The sequence below is a fragment of the Dasypus novemcinctus genome, chromosome 7 (assembly GCF_030445035.2).
Source record: "Dasypus novemcinctus isolate mDasNov1 chromosome 7, mDasNov1.1.hap2, whole genome shotgun sequence".
Taxonomy (NCBI): domain Eukaryota; kingdom Metazoa; phylum Chordata; class Mammalia; order Cingulata; family Dasypodidae; genus Dasypus; species Dasypus novemcinctus.
The window spans coordinates 12186053-12206893 of record NC_080679.1 but is presented as its reverse complement, the minus strand read 5'-3'; the positions used below and the strand labels follow the sequence as shown (position 1 = coordinate 12206893).

Below are 20841 nucleotides of genomic sequence, written 5' to 3'. Positions count from 1 at the left end.
GGCAGCTCAATGCTTGTCCTATGTCCTTTTGCTTTCAGCAACTCTTCATTCTAGAATCCAACTGGCAGCTTTTCTGGGGTTCAGCAGCGTCTCTTGAAGGGTGGTAGGTGAGCAGACTTCCTAGACTCTAGGCCCCTGACCTGAAACTAGATCTACAGGCTTCTCTCCAGACACCTCCCCCTCAGGGGTTTCCACATTCTTTTACAGACTCATGCTGCCACCTGGTGGAAAGATGAAAACTGTAGCACCAACCATTTGCTGAAGGGAACTGATCCCTTTTCTAAAATGGCTGCTAAAGCCACCAAAACGGCAACCAGATTTAAAATTAGCGCACCTTCAGGATTTGTCCCTAATGCAAGGCCTAGCGACCCCTCCTGAGCCTGCAAGTTAACACGCTCAATACTCATTTCAACTCCACAGCAAGTCACCACACCACCCTAAAGAAAGAACCCCAGGGCGGGATGGCTCTCCTTACACAGGAAGGCAGCAGAAACCCTTAAGTTTTACCCTTGCTTTGCACTAGTTTTGAAGGGCCAAGATAATGCCTGGCATTATTACTGTATGGGAGCAAATGCAGCGGCAGGGTGGGTATTCATATCCCTTAAAATGCAAACCTTCAGCCACAAAATCCTGTGGGCCAGCCAGCACTACCAGGGAAAGCCTTCCAGTTAAGAGTTCCCTGTAATAAAGCCCTCTCACTCCCAGCCATCCAAACACTGCACACAGGCCATGGGACTTGAACTGGTGTTCCTACTTGACCTGACTCATGTTCCTACTTGACCAATGGCTTCTTTCAAGCTTAGCTAATAGAAGTCGTTTAAGTGCCCAAAAAGGGCGCACAGTGCAATGGGTAAGGCACTGGGGCCACCAAGTTTACCCTTAAATCTAATGTGGTCCCAGGAGACCCCAACAAGGGGAGTCTTACAGGCCTCAAGTTCAATTTGGAAGACTCGTGACACTAATCCATACCTTAAAAGTATTGGCTCTACTCAGCCTAATTTGAACTAATGGAGTTGATCTATGTAGTCTTTGATGGGCTTCAATTGAAGCAGTCTGTGAATCATCTTGAAAACTGTCAAGGGCTCATTGTAGTTGGTAAGCTGGACTGGAGGACTGCCCTTGGACGGCTATTCTCCCTAGAAGCACCATACCTACATTGGTTGTCAGCCTCCCATACTTGAGTGTGGTAAGTTACTCGGAAAGGCTGGCAAGTGGCAGGTGACCACACTTCACCACAAGTGTCACTTTGTACTTTTCACTCTGGTTAGAATAGGCAATCACAAATTCTGAGGTTTTCCGACTTGACGGCCTTGGATTTACAATTAGGCTCTGTACCAACCATTTCAGGCATTGGTTTTCAATAAATTCATACTGTTAATAACCTTAACCCAGACCTCTCTCAAGGTCTAGAAGTGAGGTGCTTAACACCACCAAACAATTACATACATGTGTACAGTTTTGAAGCCAACAGTTTTTTCTCCAGTTCAGCATTGCTAGAGGTTGCATAAAAAATGCCAGGCCCACCTCCAGGGTTGATGCTGCCCCAGGAGAAAGCCTCACTTCTCCATCAAGCCCTCTGCCGCATTATTCATGATTTATTGCGGTCATTGCAAATCCCCAAGCTGATACTCAACGCACAGCAGGGGACCTGGCCAACAAGCCCTGGCAGCTTTTTCAGAGGGCTTGCTCAGGACACCTGAATGCTCAGGCAGGCTAGCAGGAGGGGCCACAGGGATGCCCGACAAGCCTCTTGTCAGAGCACACACAGGCCTGCAGGAGATGGGTCACCCCACCACCATCTCACCCAAGTCCCAAGTGGCTGAGATACTCGAAGAAACCAATGCATCGAGTATTTCCATTACAGGTAAGGTGGATCTGGAGTGGCAGAGCTGGCGGCTCATCCAGGGCTTTGCCTCATCTCAGTGAGATGCAATTCCAGGAGAAACATTAGGAAACAAGTCTGGCACCAGAGTTTAGGACTTTTAATTTGTCCCAAAGTCACTGAAGCAAAAATCATGATAAAACATTCTGCTTTCCTTTACACCCCCCAACGCAAAAAACTATTCGTAGGAAAAAAATGGTTTTGTACATGGGATGAAACTTAATATAAATCCAAAACTTACAGATAAGGGTTAGCTCTATCACTCATCTCTTTAAAAAGTTTATATGAATATCCAGTCAAAACCAACAGGGCATCTCCCTTGAAATGTTATCTCTACAGATTTCCAAGTAGACCACAGGACTGTATACTGTCTTGGAATGTCCTCAGAAGGCTCTGTCATTGATCAGGTAACAGAGTAAAAACCCCAGAGTCCTTTCTTTCAAACGGAAGAGGGATAGACAGGGACAGAAGAAACTATTCAAACTTCGTCTTCTTTCCTTGTGGCTTGTGGTCTCCTCCTCCTCTGCCTCCTCGGAACCCTCCTCGCCCTAAAGAAAGAAAAGGCATCCTATCACTCAAGTTCTTCAGTCTTCCTCCCCAGTGACTAACAACATGGGGACTAATGCAGGGAGCCCCAACACAGACCGAGGCCTGCCACTCTCCTTACCTCCAAAACCTCCTCGGCCTCTGCCACCACCAAATCCACCTCGGCCTCCTCTGCCACCACCTCGGCCTCCAAATCCTCCTCTGCCTCCACCACGACCCCCAAAGCCACCTTCACCCTTAGGCTTGGCCCAGTCCAAAGTAACTTTGTTTCCGTCAATTTCACCATCTTCCATGGCCTCCTTGGCAGCTTTGGCGTCTTCCTCACTGTTGAAGTCTACAAAACCAAACCTGAAACATCAAAAAGGATACACCAGTGATTAGAAGCAAACATATACTGAATGTGCACCAAAGGTAACCTCATCTGTCGGATAGTAATCCCAAAGAAACTAGCCTTAGTTTCTACACACTGAATTAACAGAGTAGCTTCCCATGAAAAATGGAAATGGGTTTTACTGACAATTCGAACTGCAGAAAAATGTATCACAAAGCAGCAAAATATACCTCTGAAGACAGAAGGTAAAACAAGGCTAGCTCTGTGAATTGTCTCTTCTTCTCGTGCGAATCCATAAACTGCCACCAACTGACAGAAAGGAGCTCAATGAGAAGACACGTCTCTAGACAGAATGGAGACCCTACCACGCTGGGAGCCATCACTGCACCATCCATCCCTTACCCTTTGGAAGATCCTGTTTCCCGGTCAGTGACTATCCTGGCACGAATGGAGCCATCAAATGACTCCTTCAATGTCTCTTCAGTGGTGTCCTCAGATAGACCTTTGACAAACAAGGTTTTGGATGGCTCTGGGGGAGGGGAGAAAACAAAAATTACACCTCACATATTTGAAATCATGCATACTGACCAGATACCAAATCTGCACAATGCCTAGTATAGCACTAGAGGCCAAGAATTGTCTTAGCTGAAAACAGCTTTTCAAGAAAGTATACATATACCAGAAAGCAGCAAATGGCAATTTAGCTAGAGAACTAGTGCTAAATTAAGGAAAAGGACTCCTACTAACACCTACCCAGAGTTTGCACTATCTACAATCACTGGTGCAGTGGTTACGATCCCATCTCGAACTTTGTGGAAAGCAGGACAGTCCCAACAAGAGAAGAATGCCCCAACAAATACCACACAGGGCAGCATGTCACAGGCCAAGGTGCTGCTCTGATGTGAAGATACCTGGATCAGAACTTGACTATCTAGAGGAATTTCTTGTGATTTCATCAATTATTTCTCAGATAATCAGTCATCATATCCAGTATTTTTTACTCAGGAGCAACAGAAAAATATTTACCTCTAGGTTTGGGGGTGAATGTAAAGATGCCAGCATGAAAAAAAAATAACTTTCAGCGAGTACTAGCGAGTGCCACCCCCCAGTCACATCATCACAACAGCAACTTACGGCTTCTTGCATTAGGTGATCCCCTGGGCCCTTGCAACTCCAGCCTGATCGCTCTGCCCTCAATTTCTCTTTTATTACAGGAATTTAAAGCTTCTTTAGCATCTTCAAATGAAGCAAATTCTATAAATGCATACCTGAGAATGAAGTCAAATACTTAGCATTCTAAGTTATCAAGTATGTATCTCCCCCATCATACTGGATGTCACCAAGCACTTTTGCCCAAGTAGATACTAAGATATTTCATACCATTCTGTTTCTGCTGTTGACCAGGAAAAGAGCTTGGTTTTTTTTTTGACCCATGCAAGCCATTCCCCTAATTTATGGCTCATAATTGATACTATGTTAATTTTTTACCCTTTAGATTTGCCATTTTGGTTCTGGGGCACCTTGATAGAAGTTGCCTTTTCAAATACTTCCTGAAGAGTTTCTTCTGTTGCATTGTAGGAGAGGTTGTTTAAAACCAGAGTTTTTGATTCACCTATAAAGAAATGCCATTCTTAACACTCTGAAACAGGTTCCAACTTCAGTCATGGCTGATAACTTATTCAAGAACACCTCCTGTTACTTAACAAACTGAATCCCTTTAACATATATTATGGCCTTTCTCCCGTTCACGTTCTTATGTAAGAAGCAGACTACAGTTTGTCTCCCTAGAATATCACAACTATAAAACCCATGTGGATCAATTCATTTCAAGTCAGATTTCACAAGTACATTCCAATGCAAAATGACTTCACAATTCTCACTCAAATGATGGAATTACTACAAATTTAGCTACACCCTGCTTGATCTTCAGCTATATCTAATTAATGAGTCGTTATAAAGTACCAAGTCCCAAAGGAATTGGAATCTGTGTCCAATTCCAAAACCTTGTAGAAGCCGATAGTCTTACCACTCCAAGTGCTGTTCTTTCCACCTCTAAAGTCTTGACTTTGGCTTTGCCCTTTCTCTCCCGTGTAGTACAGAGAAATGGATCGCCCATCAATCTCTGTTCCCTGCTTTTCTTCCAAGTTTTTTTCTGCATCAGCTTCTGTCTTAAATTCAATATAAGCAATCCTGCAATTGAGAAGAAAAGTTGAGCTGACATTCTCCTCAAATCAAGGAAGTACAGATAAGTTTTACAACTTTTGTTAGTAAGCATACCCTTTACTCTTCCCATCCTTGCTGACTAATCTGATTTCCACAGCATCTTCAAACACTTCTTTTAGTTCATCCTGAGTGACTTTGTAAGGCAGATTTTTGGCCAAAAGTGTTCTGGCATCTCGATCTAGATAAAAACAACGAACAGCATAGTTTAAAAGACAAAAAACAACAAATCCCCCAAGATTTTTCAGAGTAAAGAAAACAGCTCCACTCAACAAATATGAGATCCTATATGTGCAAGGCCTTGTGCCAAGTATGGAGATGCAGCGGGGGGGGCAGAACACACTTGGTTCCTCTGTACCAACACAACTGCCAAACTATACTGCACAGAGAGTTCAACCCTGAATAAGTGTTCTATCATTCTGAATTAAAAAGGCCATGAAAACACACAATTTAAAACATGGCAAGATTTTCTAGAGAAAAAGGATACAAAAAGTTAACTGGGGACCTGTCCAGTAAAAAATTTTAAGTACTCCACAATAAGGCCAAAAAGAGTACACAAAGAACATTCAAGATCTTAAGTGGTAATGACTACAAGCTCAGTATGGCTGCAGAATGTGAACAAAGTATGAATTATAGACAAATATTTAATAACCGATATATTCATGTAGATCATATAATCAATTATTTTTAAAAAAGACTATCCTTACTTGCCTCACTCATGAAATTTATACCAGCAAATGATGTCAAATAATCACAGTATCCTCACAACATTTAAGGAAACCAAGAGAAAAAGGTTCAGTCACTTGCCTTGGCAATGTAGCTCCTAAATCCTGCTCTTAACCACATCAGACTGCTCCCTAAATGCATACCTACCAATGAGCAAGTTACCCATCAGTATCACCCATCTCTTGAAGGAATACATACCTTTCTTACTGTCTTTTCCCTTTGGTTTCTCTAATTTAATTTCACTGCCAAAGACTTTTGAACCTGTGAGCTCCAAGGCTTTTTCCAGGTCTTCAGCAGATTCAAAATCCACGTAGCCAAACTTCCTTTAAAGCAAAAGGAACAGAAGGTTACAGGTAAAAAATCAAGTAACACAATACACAACCCTGAGCAAACAGCAACACTAATGTGATGTTGCAACTAAAAATTACATAAAAAGCACTTGAAGTAGTTATAAAATTCAAAGCTCTGCAAATTGTAGCTACACAGCAAGGTCTAAGTAGCAAGACCTGATGCAAGCTCACCTACTACTAGTAACAGTGACAGTAAGAGCTGATAATCCTCACAAATGAAGCTGCTTGAACTTTAAAATGAGACTCCTATGACTACCTGGGTCTAACAGTTTTAGATCAATTCCAAGAATATATGCATCAAATTCTTAAAAAAAAAAAAAAAAGTAAAGGTTATTCATAGATATTTCAATTTTGAAGTTCTGAAAATAGGACACTAACGACTTACACTTTGTTAACACCTAAGCTTTTTGAAAACTTTTACATATTCATTTCTCATTTTTGCCTAGTAGGTGATGGCAATCCTATCCTTCCAAAAAGTGGAGTAGAAAAAGCACCCGCAGACCCACATGTAATATGCAGTGAAATACTGTAATCCAAGTTCCCCAAAGACATGTTACTTACCTAGACACACCAATTCTGACGTCCACAACAGCAAGATCATTTTTAGCAAAAAGGTCACTGATCCCCGTTTTTAATTCAGGAGCAGATTTGTTGAAGTTCAGGTTTCCGACAAATAAATTGAAAGCTGTCGTTTCTAATGCTGTACACAAAAAGGAATTCAAATTAGCCTATGGAGCTAAGTTAATTTCCACTATAAGAGTTTTCTAAACAGCTCATCAGTATCACAATGTAACATCAGGTCTCAGTATTAAGTCCCTTTCTTGTTCATCATTTGTGCTCATACTTCCTTCCCCAGAGCCTGGCCCCCCCTCCCCAAATTCTCAAATTACCTTCTACTTTCTGTTTCTTGGCTTCAGGCACTGCTTTCTGTTTAGACATTTCCTTCTTTCGTTTTCCAGGTGCTTCTTTGACAGGTTCTGAAATAAGATTTAAAACAATCTATCAATGAGTACCCATACATACCGAAGTGCCTTCCTTTAAACAAATCCAGTCAGAGTACTTCAAAAGTAATTTGATCACCTTCCTCCTCTTCCTCCTCCTCCTCTTCATCGTCATCATCGTCCTCATCATCTTCCTCATCCTCTTCCTCTTCATCGTCGTCATCATCTTCTTCATCTTCGTCCTCTTCATCCTCAGCCATGCTCTTGGCTTTCACAGGAACAGCTTTTGCAGGAGCTTTCTTCCCTTTGGCTGGTGTAGTCTCCATAGCTTCTTCTTCAGAGTCTAAATGAAAAACAAGCTACTTCATCAGAAACTCAGAGAACACCCTCAGAACCAACACTAGGAAAATCTAAAAAACAAAGAAATGCAGTCCTGCCAATGCCACCATGTGTTAATGGCAAAAATTAACAGGTTCTTTGGAAGCAAAACACTACATCATGAATACTCTTAAGAATGTGCTGTTGGGCACACATAAGCATTTTCTCAGGGGCAATTCTGCATGGGTAATTAAACCTAGGCACCACAACTAGCCTAGATTGCCTGCAAAGATTATCTAACTTCAGGTTGCCACAGGAGTATGTAGAGCTGTTCCCAGAACCTCACCTATGGTGTCGTACAGCCAGAAGCCCAAGAACTACCAAGGGAACTCCTTACCATCTTCGTCATCATCATCGTCTTCCTCATCGTCGTCGTCGTCATCTTCATCCTCGTCATCATCCTCGTCCTCTGAGGCAGAAGCAGTAACTGCTGCTTTCATCACTGCTGGCTCAAATTCATCTTCATCCTCATCGTCATCCTCTTCCTCGCTATCTTCATCCTCTTCCTCATCGCTGTCATCCTTTTTGGCATTCTTGCCATTCTTTGCCCCCTTGGCTGGGGCCACAGCTCCCTTCTTACCAGAGGTTGCCACTACAGCTGCCTTGCCAGGCATGGCTCCCTTCTTGCCAGGTGTTGCTACTGCTTTGGCTGGTGTAGCCATCTTCTTGGCAGGTACAGCTGCTGCTTTTTTGCCAGGGGTGACAGCTGCTTTCTTGGCAGGTGTGGCAATGGCAGCCTTTTTTGTTGGGGAAACCACCTTCTTGGCTGGAGCTGTCATGGCCTTCTTGCCTTTTTTCTGAGGGATGACAACCTGGAAAATAAAGGCAGCCATGGTCCCACAGATGAGTGCCAATTTCTGACAATGTCTCTGGTTCAAGACTACATGCATTAGGGTCCTTTTAAAGAATCTAGGATCTCACCACATGTCTACATATGTTAATTTGGCCCTCATTCTTAGTTAAGGTAAAATACCCAAGCACCCTTTCTCAACACTTAAGCCTCAACTTTCTCATCTGGAAATAGTGCTAACATTCCATATTGTTCTAATGATATAACAAGTTGATATATATTAACTACTTAGAAGTGTCTTGCACATAAAATGCTACTAGTGTTATCTGTTACTACATTATTTGTGGCTCCTATGGTGAGTTAATGGTATAGAGCTCTTTGAAAAGTCTACTGCTATGACCAGAGATCAAGAAATTAGTAAACAGACTAAACAATACGCCCTGGCAAAACTATATATACCAATCCAAAGTTAGCACATCAGTATTATTTAATAGATAAAAATACTAAACAAGAAATCTGAGCAGAAGCAGAGATTTGTTGTCTCTACAGTGAGTAAAGAGTAGCCAAGGATGCTAACAGGGTCACTGTTAACTCCAAGGGAGGTAACAGACCTCAATCCCCACCAAAGATATTTACAACACCCTGTTCTTGGTGCTATGAAACTTATATACAATAGAATACAGATACGGATTAATCCTGCTTGGAGGCAAGAGGGAAAATACTCAGGCCTGAATACTCTGCTGTCAACAAACTTGTCCCAACTGTTTCTCATCTAGCAAGTGGGACTAACGTGTTGAAATGAGAAAATCATTTAACACAGCATAGCACAATCTGGCCCAGCAGCGGGCCCATTTAAAAAGTGTCATGTAAGTCCCTAGGGTCTTCTTTTGGGTCATGACTCATATTTATATTATTACCCAAATATTACTTTGAAATGTCAAAAAGAGCTTGTGTGACATTAACCACTTCAGGTCATATGAGTTAACATAAATTTTTTTGCCAGTATTTCCAGATATCCAACACCTCCGGTTTTACTCTGGATTTCATATTTCAAGGTATTTCTAGACTTAGTTAATTACCTCTTCTCCACTGCTGTCATCTTCATCTTCTGACATTTCCTCATCATCACTATCTTCTTCTACCTCCTTTGGGGGAGGAGCCATTTTCTTGGGGTCGCCCTGGTTTTTACCAGCCTAAAACAAACACAATTAGCACATTATTCCTTCTTTGCTATTTCATGCCATTCTCCATAGTGAAATACTGAAATCCACTTCAGTTAATACCACAACTTAAAAATCGTCAACACTGTCACCATTCTTGGTGGCAACTAAAGACAGGAGGAATCTCAACCTCCCACCCATTCTTCCTGTCAGATTTTACGGACAGAAAATCCACACTGGAACAAAAAGGTTATTTTCTTTTATGTCTTCCTGAACCACACCTCCTTTGTGAAAACACTACTTTCAGCTCCGCATATTACACTGCATACTCAGTGTTTTAATAACACATTAGCTTGCAAATGGACGTTTTCCAGCCAACAATTCATAGCCCTTCACCCTAGGGAAAATACCCCCCCCCCCCCCCAAAACCCTAGTAAATCCTGGCACTTTCTTCCACTCTTCTCGCCCGGACTCAAAACCACGTGGGGTACCTCGAGGGCCACCATGTGCGCAGGAAGCACGCACAACGCCTCCTCCGCAACTCACCACGTGTCCGCCCACCTTACCGGGGCAAAGTTGCCCGTCAGGCCTTCGGTTCAACTCAACCCCACCGCTCCCCGCCCTAGGACCGAGCCCCCTCCATAAAGCCCCTGCCCCACGCGGTGGGGGCCCACGTGGCGGGCCGCGCGCGTAACCCGGCCAAGTGCGTCAGGAGGCGGGGCCCAGTTCGCGCGCGTCGCAGGAGTTTGGCCTCATGCCTCCGCCCCGAGGCCCAGCGCCCCCTCCCCGCGCTCAACCCCGCAGTCCTACACCGCCGCCCTCGCCAACCCAGCACCTGCTGAAGTGCTTCACCTCGCCGCCATGCAGCCCCAAACCGCGAGACCGCCCCGCTCTTCGCGCGAGACTTCACTCAGCCAGGCGACTCTCGAACGCGCCTGGGAAGGCGCGTAGGCCCTCCTCGCGGCGCCGCGCGCGCGCGCGCTCCTCGCAAGGCAGACGGCGCCGGGCGTCCTTGCGCAGGCAAGGCCTTTTACCTTCGCGAGCTTCACCATGATGGCGGCTTATGACGGCGGAGTGTGGGGCTGACGAGTGGCGCAGATGAGCCCAGAGGAACCCAAGCGACGTCGATGGCGGCCGCGGCTTCCGAAGATCCCGGAGCGCGCCCCTTGGCTGCCAGCTAGAGCTCGAGACTGAGGCGAAAGACTGAGCCTGCCCAGTAATCGCCTCTGGAAAGGCGACGACGCCGCCCTCGTGACTGCGTCTCAACCAACCAGCGCTCGCGCCCTGCCTACGGACCAATCGCGAGCCCGTATCCGAGAGCAGCGCGGGGCGGGGCGCGGGCGGGAGTGGGAAGGCCGCGGCGGCCGGGGGAGGGGGAGGGGCTGGTGGCGGCGTCCTGGAGGCGGGACTCGCTTTGTGCTTGGTCTGCGCTGATTGGGCGGTGGAGCGCGGGTCCCAGAGCTCCTGCGCGGCCCGCACTCGCCGCGCCTGCGCCGTGAGACGGGAAATTTTGGCGCCTCGTGTCGCCTGGCCCAGGGGCTCAGGACCCTGGTGGTCCCGGGCTGCGGAACCCGGCGACGCGTCTGCGGCCTGCACTCTACGCTGAAAGAGGAGTTCCAGCATATTCCTACTGATGGCCCCGAGCCCTTTGGAGTTCAGGGGCCACCTGGTTCACACTATCCCTTTCCGCTGTCCCCCTTCTCCCGCCCTCGGACGGACTTGGGGTCAGAAACCTACTCCTGGCTGCAGGTGCTTCTTCCCCGGGTCCCGGGCCTGCAGCCACCCCCTGAAAGACGTTAGTAAAGACAGTGCATGTGTTTGTGAGGCCGACCGTGTTCACGCGCTGCCGAGCAGGGCACAGACATTTAATCGCACAGTAACCTCGTGCGGTAGGTGTTTCCTCTGATGGGGAACAGAACAAGCTCAGAGAACTTTCTGGCGGTCACAGAATTTTCTAACGGGTATAGGGAGAGGAGGAACCTGGACAGGGGGACCACAGGACTGGCTCTTTGACCACCTAGCAAATTCCCTCCTTGTTAATTGTGGCTAAAGCACCCATTAAAATATGACGGCTGAAAGGCCTGTGGCAAGGTGGCTTGGAAGCAGGTATAAAGAGCCAAAGGAGATGTTTCCTCCATGGCAGAGGCACTTGTCGTTGCATTGTGATTTTGTCACTTATTCGGGTGGGTTCCTTTGTGAGTGGAACTTAAATGATAATTGGTGCCAATTAACAAACCAAAGCACTTAACTTCTATTTTAGAGCCTGCCTAGGATATACCTGGGCATATGGTACCTAATTGTTCGTACAAAGCCAGGATGCCTGTGACAACCTTTCCCCACCTGAACTGATGTTAAGAATTTCCCCTGGAGATTCTAATAAAGAGGTGTGGTTGGGGCCCAGGATTTTGCGTTTTAATAAGGGCCCATGGGAATTCTTGTGAGCAATCAGGTTATTTTGCAGTTCTTGCTGGCGTACTCCTGGGGTTCCCTGGGCACAGTGAGGGGTTGGGGCTAGTTCTGTGGTCTGTACCCTGGATTCTGACGACCTCTGGAGAGCCCCCTAGGAAGTTGATGCTTTGGACTCTATAGAATGGGGACAAAGAGATCACTTTCCAGGTGTTGAGGGGCAGATGGAACAGCATGAGCAAGGCATGGTGGAGTAAGACCATCAGTGTTTGCAAGCAGTTTGGCACAGCAAGTTTAGGGCACCCCTGGGAAGAGACTGGAGAGATGAGTAGTGGTCCCGATAGAGAGACATGGATGAATTCTAGAAATTTTACCTTGGCTAACCCCTTGTCATTCAGATCTCCATTGTAAGGTGCCACCCAGAGAATCCTTATTTTGTTAACCCAAATTAATCTTCTGCAGGTTCTTATCTCTGCCTGTTTTGTTTTTTTTTTTTTTTTTTGGTCTCTTCATAGTTTATCTGTCCACTTCCCCCTTGATGAGACACAAACTGTTCTCTGTTGTATTCCTGGCATCTAAGCATGGCCTGGCAAAGTGGTATTGAAAATTATTTGTTAAACAAATGAATGAAGATTTAGGATAGAATAAGCAGCAGAGAGAGCCTGTATAGCTTAGTGTTCAAGGGTGTTGCTTTGGAGTTGCTCAGTTTGGGGCAGAAAAATAGTCACACCTAATAATTATATCACACTAAGTGACAGCCACTGTACTAGTGCCGTACATAGCAACTCATTTAATATTCAAAACAACCTTACAAAAATAGGTATTAGCACTGTTTTAAGAAGTTGGGGCGTGGAGAGGTAAAGTAACTTGTCCAGATCATACAGCTTGTAAGTGGAGGAGCTAGGGACTCAAATTGAAACCCTGCCCTGTTACCTAAATTTCTCTATAAAATGGGGTAATAATAGAATCTACCTTTTGAGTTACTATGAGGATTGCGGCAATACATGTGTTTTTTTGAGGGCCCTCAGTAAATATATGCCATCATTATTATTGATAGACTTGGTGACTTGGCCAGGGAGGGAGAAGGATAACTTATTTCTATTTTTATTGATGGTATATATGTAAATGGAGCAAAAGGGCTGCAGGTTTGGGGGAAAGCTAATGAACTGAGTGGTGGGCATGTTGAGTTTGAGGTGTGTGAAGGGTATTCAGGTGGGGAGGGGCCGCAATTGGCTCTGCAAGGCCAAGCATAAGAAAAAGGCAGCCTGGACCTGCAGGTGGAGGAATCCTCCCTGGGGCGGCAATTGTAGTGGGGGTGGACACGCATGGGCTGAGGAACTTGTCCAGAAGAGCAGCCTGCATGGGAAGAAGCAGAGCTGGCTCCAGTCCCAAAGCGGGTGGAAGAGGAAGGCCCAGAGGCAGAAGCCAAGCTAGAAAGAGGGGCATTTTGGAAGCCAAGGGAGGGGAGGGCTTCCAAGAAAAGAAAGCAGGAGGGAAGTGGATGTGGCTTGAGCAATTGAGCTCCCGCCTATCGCATGGAAGGTCCCAGGTTCAGTTCCTGGTCCCTCCTAAAGAAGACGAGCAAGACAGCAAGTTGACACAACAAGAGGCATGAGGAAAACATAATGAGAGACACAACAAAGCAGGGAGTAGAGGTGGATCAAACGATTAGGCGCCTCCATCCCACATCTGAGGTCCCGGGCTTGGTTCCTGGTGCCTCCTCAAAAGAAGACCAACACACAACAAACAGGCACAGCAAATGCACACGAGAGGATGGGGAGAAATAAAATAAATATGTATTTTTAAAAAGACAGTAAAAATTGTTTCTCTTCCTTCCTTGTCCCCTAGCAGTTCAATTCCAGAGGCAGTGACTGCCACAGAGTTCGAGGCAGGGAGGGACAGGAAGGTGTGGCCTTTCAGATGGGATTAGGCAAGTTCAAATGAGGTCACTGTTTATCTGGGTGGGCCTTTAATTCAATCTAACTGTAGTCCTTCTAAGAAGGAAGTTCCCCGGGAGACGTAGACAGAGACTGCTTGGTGCTGCCACGAGCCAAGGAACTCAGAGTGGGGGCCAGGCAAGGAAGATTCTTCTCTAGAGACTTCCAGAGAGCACAGCTCTGCTGACACCTTGATTTCAGACTCCTAGCCTCTAGGACTGGGAAAGGAGGAATTTCTGTTGTCTTGAGCCACCCTATTGCTGGTCTTTTGACACAGCAGGCCTGGGAAACTGCCCCCCCCCAAGTCCTCCTGAGTCCGGAGCCGCCCACGAGCACCCGCTAGCAGAGCCTGCAGGATGAGCCCCCCGCAACCTAGCAGAGCAGGGCAAGGGCCAGGAAGGGGTGGGAGGCGGCCGCGGCCAGGACCAGCTGTGCGCCGGGCCCCCGGCTGCCTGGAAGGATCCTTGGCCTCTTCCGCATCCGAGCCTGCCCGGGCCCGCGGGTCCTGGGTGCATCTGCACCCTCGGTAGCGGGGACGATGGGTAGAGGGAAGTTCCCTTTACCCGCGTGGCCGCTTCCATCCTGCTGGTTCCAGGAGGCTGCTCAGGACTTTACCCAAATACCAGGAGGGAACCCTGGCGCCTCGCCCCTCGCCAGGCCACACCTGGCCCGCTGGCCCCCGCACGCAGAGTTGAGGCGACCCCGGCCTCCTGGGCTCGGGGACGGAGTCAGAGAGCCTCGGCTGTGCCTCCCCGAAGCCGGCCTGAGAACCCCCCTCTCCTCACGCGGGCTCAGGAGCCAGCCCCTCGGCCCAGCCGGCCGCAGGCAGGAGCCCCCCGGCACTGCACCCCTCCTCTCCTGCTGGTCCAGGCCCAGGCCGCCCCCTCCTCCCTGGGGAGGCTGGCCTGCGGGAGAGAGAGCCAGACATGCAGGACTCCAGCCGCTCTGGCTCTGGGCGCCGCCGGGGAACCTTCCAGAAGCCGCTGGTCGCCTCCCTGGCATCTCTTCCAAGGCTTTTCTTCTGGAGAGCCCTTAGGGCTCCCTCTCCTGCTCGCAGGGGAAAACAGACTCCCTGGGGACACTCCCAGCTTCTGATTTACTTAGCTCCCTGGCCGAGCTTCGTTTTCCCCTCAGAACCCAGGGGAACTGGAATCTCTAAAATTACACCCCTTCCCCTGTGCCAAGGTCCCCTGCCACCTCCCGGGGACCTCCTCAGCCACACCCTTCCTTCTAATACCCTCTTGCCCATCTCCCTTTTGTTTTTAAATTTCATTTAGTTTTTAATTTTTTTATTTTATTTTATTTTTCTTGCCTTTCTCTCCAGCTTCCGGAGGCATTGGGGACAGTGTCTGCCCAGTCTTCCCAGCCCTACCCCTTTGGGGAAGACCTGGCAACACTTGCTAGCCCAGAGGATGGTTTGTAGTTGTAGACCTTATCATTTTTTTTTTTGTCTTGTTTTTTTTCCACATTTTGGAGGACCTTATCTTTTTTTTTTTTTTTTTTTTTTACCGTATCTATGTTGACCTCTCTGCGGCTCCTCTATCTCCACCACATCCTCCTCGGGACATCCCCCTGCCTCCATCATGCCCCTTTCTCCTGGCCTCCTTCCCCTTTGCCGCCCTTTTTCCTCCCGCAGGGTTGGCGTTTCCCGAGGGCGTTTCTCAGCCGTCCTCCCCCCTCGGCGTCCTCTCCCTGGACGGCCTTCACCCGCGCCTCGTCCCCACCTCCCAGCCTCTGAGCTTTCCTTTGGCCCCAGGCTCCTCAGTGGCTCCCACAGAACTTTTCTGTATTTTTATTTATCCTGTCTTTATTTACAATTCTGATTCTTTTTTCCGTCCTGGGTTTTCTTGCTTTAACTTTGATTTTTAACTATCGCATAATAATAGTATATTGATTGAACAAACGGAAGTGTAGGTGACGGCCTGAGACTTCACTGCCAGGCTGGGAACCCAGCAGGTGGCTGAGACTGACCCGGGACCATGCAGCAGCTCTCCTGGGGGCGCTGACCCGCCCGCCGCAGGTGCAGGCTCCCTCTCAGCGTGGGTCTGACCCGCTCGTGGGAAGAACTGATGGTGTGAGTAGCCACGTGGACCATCTGCACCTCGTGATGCAGGCTGGGGTGGAAGAACCGGAAGGAGAAAACGAGATTCCTGCCTCGCTGAAGAGCTGAAAGTTGCTAATTTACACTGAAATCTGGAACATCATTTTGACAAGCCGAGAGAAGACCAAATGGCTTTTTGCACCTATTATGTGTACATGGTTTTATATTACAAAGTGTGCATTCTTGTCATATACTATATTGTTAGTCTTCAGAGTGATTTTTTCCCCCATTTTTTTGAAAGTGATAACTTCACATCTTGGACCTTGGTCAATTGTACTATTAAATATTGAGCACTAAAACTCTGGCAGTTCCTGCATGAAATTGTCAAATATTTTAGTGTATTTTTGTGAAGTCCCTTTTTTTCTGTAATTCTTTTTGTAGTAGGTGCTGATTAATAAATATTCCTGTGTAATTTAGACAAATAGTAAATCCTTCAATTGTAACCAGATTGTGTGAAGTTAGACATTTTAGGGTTTAGGGTTCTTAATTCTCAGCACAAAGTGACTGTTTGAACATACAAGTAGTAGGTTGGCGGTACTTTTTTTTAAGGGGTACCAGGAATTGTGCCCAGGACCTTGTATGTGGGAGGCAGGTGCTCAACAATCGAGCTACGTCTCTCCACTTCTCAGTACCTTTTGCCCCCTAAAGATTTATTTTATTTATTTATTTCTCCCTACCCCTTTGTCGTTTGTGCTCATTGTTCATCTTCCTTTTAGGAGGCGTCAGGAACCAAACCCAGGACCTCCCAGCTTGTAGGTGGGAGCTCAATTGCTTGAGCCACCTCCGCTTCCTGGCAGTATTTTTCAAATGGCCAAAAACATTTAAAAATTGTTTATTCAAAAATATTTTTTCTTTAAAGATTTACTTTTTAATTATTTCTCTCTCCTCCCCCCCCCCACCCATTGTCTGCTGTCTGTGTCCACTCGCTGTGTGTTCTTCTGTGTCCGTTTGCATCCTTGTCAGTGGCACCAGGAATCTGTGTCTCTTTTTTTGTGTCATCTTGCTGCTGCAACTCTCTGTGTGTGTGGCGCCACTCCTGGGCAGGCTGCACTTTTTCTTGTGTGGGCCTCTCCTTATAGGGCATACTCCTTGTGCATGGGCCTCCCCTACACGGGAGACACTGCTGCATGGCATGGCACTCCTTGCATGCTTCAGCACTGCGCATGGACCAGCTCACCACATGGATCAGGAGGCCCTGGGTTTGAACCCTGGACCCCCCATGTGGTAGATGGATGCTCTATTAGTTGAGCCAAATCTGTTTCCCTATTCAGAGATATTTGACAGTACCTTGTTGTGAAAACTCAGAATCAAACTGCAAATCTATTTCTGTTCAGATGCTAAAGTCAATGAAAAGTAACTGCTGCCACCGTAGTGTGTTAAAATTACTAAATACAGAAAATAACAGAATAGCCCAATGGAGTGGAATGTTAGAGTTTTGCATGAGATTCTAATACAGTGGAATGCAATGGTTCCTGTAAACATTTTGGCAGGATTCTAAAACTCAATTAACTCCATCTCTTCTTTGGAAAAAGAAAAAAAAAAAGGGAAAGAGACCACATTAAGTCTGTGGCGGTTGCTTGGTTGGAAAATGATGAATGACTGTTGTAGTCTTAAGAATTACTGCTTTACTTAAATAATTTCTTAGCTAACTTCTTGCAAAATGACACCTTCGTTATTAATCATGGAAGTCGGGTAAAAACACCACTCAACAATGAAGTGTCAGGTGTGCCAAGGCTAGAGGCCGATATTGGTGGCCTCGGAGGAGATTCTTGTGATTATCATGCCAGAGTGACTTTATATAACAAAAATTTGAGAAATTTAAAAAGTTGCAGAGGGGAAGCAGACTTGGCCCAGTGGTTAGGGCGTCCATCTACCACATGGGAGGTCCGTGGTTCAAACCCCGGGCCTCCTTGACCCGTGCGGAGCTGGCCCATGCGCAGTGCTGATGTGCGCAAGGAGTGCCCTGCCATGCAGGGGTGTCCCCCGCGTAGGGGAGCCCCACGCACAAGGAGTGCGCCCCACAAGGAGAGCCGCCCAGCGCGAAAGAAAGTGCAGCCTGCCCAGGAATGGCACCCCACACACGGAGAGCTGATACAACAAGATGATGCAACAAAAGAAACACAGATTCCCATGCCGCTGACGACAACAGAAGCAGATAAAGAAGACCTAGCAAACAGACACAGAGAGCAGACAACTGGGGCGGGGAAGGGGAGAGAAATAAATAAATAAATAAACAAATAAATCTTTTTTTAAAAAGTTGCAGAATAATATAGTACTTAGTAGAGGAAAACCATTAATGAACATGGTATGATTTTAAAAATTATTTCCTACATCACCTGTCTTGATTATTTGTAGTACAAGAATATAATAATATTAAGAAAAAATATATTGATGACTGAGTTTTTTGGCACCCCTTAACTTTTGCACCCAAGGCAACTGCCTCGCTTGCCTCACTCTAGTCTTGCTCCTGCCCTGCCGTGACCTCCACACTCCCCGTCAGCTGGGCTACTGGCCTTCTCTCAGTGGGCGTTCTGGGCTCTGTGCCACCTGCACCGTTGCTTGTGCTCTTTCCCCTGCCTGAGACGACTTCCCGCCACCCCTGGCTTCCTGGACATCCTTCAGGACTCAGCCACCTCTCCCTGGAAGCCCTCCCTGTTGTCCTCAGACTGGATCAGGTACTCCCCTGTGCTCCTAAAGCATCAGCTGAACAGCGCCCATGGGCCAAGTATGTTTCTGTGTGCTTCCCACTCAACCCTGTGCTTCTGGAAATCAAGTGTACTTCACTCTTTTAGCTCCAGGTTCTGCAGAGTACCGGCTAGTGCTCAATGAATGCTGCTTCCGAGGATGAGGCCCTTATGGCTTAGAGCTGTGGGAGGGACTTCTGGGTTAGCCTTGGAGATCCCAGGAACTGCTTGAGGGCTTCTAGATACTGTGAGATTGCAACAACTGCAGGGAATGTGTCAGCAGCTTCCAAGCCCTCCAGTCTAACCCCAGCCCATAGCCACCTTGGCTGCACCTGGTGCTGCCTTTCCTGGATCCCCAGTGTCCCCAGATGAGCCTTCGCCTCTGTTACTGCCTCATCCTCCTGGGCCTAGAGCGCTGTCCTGTGCAGATGACTGAAAGAAGGTGAGGTCAAAAGTGGCCATGAAAGGGGCCATCTTCCTTGGAAACATCCCCACCGCGTAGAGGCTGAACTCAGCTTTGTAGATTCAGAAATCTGCTTTTAAAAGATAATTTAAATTTTTTGAATCAGAAATACATGAGAAGCCAAATCCTAAAAAGATAGACAGCATCCATGTTTCCCATTTTCCTGGTCCTATATCTCTATCCTGTACACGTAATTGCTTTTAAAAACATGTGTTCAACCAAACAATGAAAGAAAAAATAGATAAAAAGGACTCCGTCAAAATGAAAAACTTTTGTATGAAGGACACTGTCAAGAATGTGAATTTTGGGAAACAGATTTGGCTCAATGGATAGAGCATCCACCTACCACACGGGAGGTCCAGGGCTCAAACCCCAGGCCTCCTGACCCATGTGGTGAGCTGGCCCACGAGCAGTGCTGATATGCGCAAGGAGTGCTGTGCCACGCAGGAGTGTCCCCCACATAGGGGGGCCCCATGTGCAAGGAGTGTGCCCCATAAGGAGAGCCGCCCTGTGCAAAAAATGTGCAGCCTGCGTGGGAGTGGCGCCACACACACGGAGAGCTGATGCAGCAAGATGATGCAATGAAGAGAGACAGATTCCCAGTGCCACTGACAAGAATACAAGTGGACACAGAAGAACACACAGTGAATGGACACAGAGAGCAGACAACAGGGGAGGGGACGGGAAGAGAAATAAGTTTTTAAAAAGTAAATCTTTAAAAAAAAGTGTGAATTTTGTGTGATTTATGTATCTTTAAGAAAAAAAGATTTTTAAAAATCCATCTAAGAAAGAAAGAAAAAAAAGAATGTGAAAAGGCAACCTACAGAATGGGAGAAAATAACTGCAAGTATTATATCTATTAAGAGTTTAAGGGAAGTGGATTTGGCTCAACTGATAGAGCATCCACCTACCATATGGGAGGTCCAGGGTTCAAACCCAGGGCCTCCTGACTGTGTGGTGAGCTGGCCCATGTGCAGTGCTGATGCGCGCAAGGAGTGCCATGCTATACCCAGGGGTGTTCCCCGTATAGGGGAGCCCCACGTGCAAGGACTGTGCCCCCACAAGGGGAGCCGCCCTGCGCGATAAAAGTGCAGCCTGCCCAGGAGTAGTGCCGCACACACAGAGAGCTGACGCAGCAAGACGACACAACAAAAAGAGATAAAAGATTCCCAGTTCCACTGACAACAATGCAAGCGGACACAGAAGAACACACGGTAAATGGACACAAAGAGCAGAGAGCAGATGGCAGGGTGGGGAAGGAGGGGACAGGAGAAATAAATAAAAAATAAATCTTTAAAAAAAAGAGTTTAATATCCAGGATATATAGAGAAAACTGCTACAACTCAATGACAAAAAGAAAAATAACTCACTTAGAATGTGGGCAAAAGACTTGAATAGACATTTTTCTAGAGAGGATAAGCAAATGGCCAATAAGCACAAGAAAAGATATTCAACATCAGCTGGCATTAGGGAAACATAAATCAAAACCTCAGTAAGATACCACTTTGTACCCACTAGGATAGCTATTATTTTAAAAATTACAAAATCATAAATGTTGGCAAGGATACAGAGAAACAGGAACTCTTATACATCGCCGGTGACACTAGAATGGTGCAGCCACTGTGGAAATCAGCTTGGTGGGTCCTCAGAAAATTGAAAGTTGAATTACCATATGACCTAGCAATCCCATTTTTTGGTATATACCCAAAAGAATTGAAAGCAGGAATTCAGACAGATATTTGTACACTAGTGTCTATGACAGCATTAGTCACAGTAGCCAAAAAGGTGGCAGCAACCCAAGTGTCTACCAATGGATGAGTGATAAACAAAATATGGTATAAGATGACGGAATAGTATTCATCCATAAAAAAGAATGACGTCCTGGTACGTGCTACAACATGGATGAACTTCGAAGATAACATGTTG

General features: G+C 46.7%; 1 protein-coding gene and 3 non-coding genes across 4 annotated transcripts; all 4 read right to left on the bottom strand.

The window, feature by feature from the left end:
• Window positions 1–1966: 1966 nt before the first annotated feature.
• Window positions 1967–10581, bottom strand: NCL (nucleolin). Its single transcript, XM_004447061.5, has 14 exons — window positions 10359–10581; window positions 9244–9357; window positions 7712–8186; window positions 7136–7339; window positions 6946–7032; window positions 6617–6755; window positions 5904–6028; window positions 5037–5160; window positions 4786–4949; window positions 4248–4371; window positions 3894–4027; window positions 3162–3288; window positions 2550–2776; window positions 1967–2430 (listed from the first exon to the last, which is right to left on the bottom strand). Exons 1-14 carry the CDS (start codon window positions 10374–10376, stop codon window positions 2357–2359), a joined length of 2136 nt encoding a protein of 711 aa, XP_004447118.1. The 5' UTR covers window positions 10377–10581; the 3' UTR covers window positions 1967–2356.
• LOC111762825 (small nucleolar RNA SNORA75) lies at window positions 2962–3096 on the bottom strand. Its single transcript, XR_002795841.1, has one exon. It is a non-coding gene; the product is annotated as a small nucleolar RNA SNORA75 (small nucleolar RNA).
• LOC111762830 (small nucleolar RNA SNORD20) lies at window positions 3671–3749 on the bottom strand. Its single transcript, XR_002795843.1, has one exon. It is a non-coding gene; the product is annotated as a small nucleolar RNA SNORD20 (small nucleolar RNA).
• Window positions 6827–6894, bottom strand: LOC111762828 (small nucleolar RNA SNORD82). The gene has a single exon (XR_002795842.1). It is a non-coding gene; the product is annotated as a small nucleolar RNA SNORD82 (small nucleolar RNA).
• Window positions 10582–20841: the final 10260 nt, after the last annotated feature.

Excerpts from the sequence above, each read along its gene's own strand:
- NCL (XM_004447061.5), bottom strand. Across the intron at positions 6,029-6,616 it reads GTCAGAATTGGTGTGTCTAG|GAAGTTTGGCTACGTGGATT; the intron begins GTAAGTAACATG and ends TTTGCTTTAAAG. Across the intron at positions 4,950-5,036 it reads AAGGATGGGAAGAGTAAAGG|GATTGCTTATATTGAATTTA; the intron begins GTATGCTTACTA and ends TCTCAATTGCAG.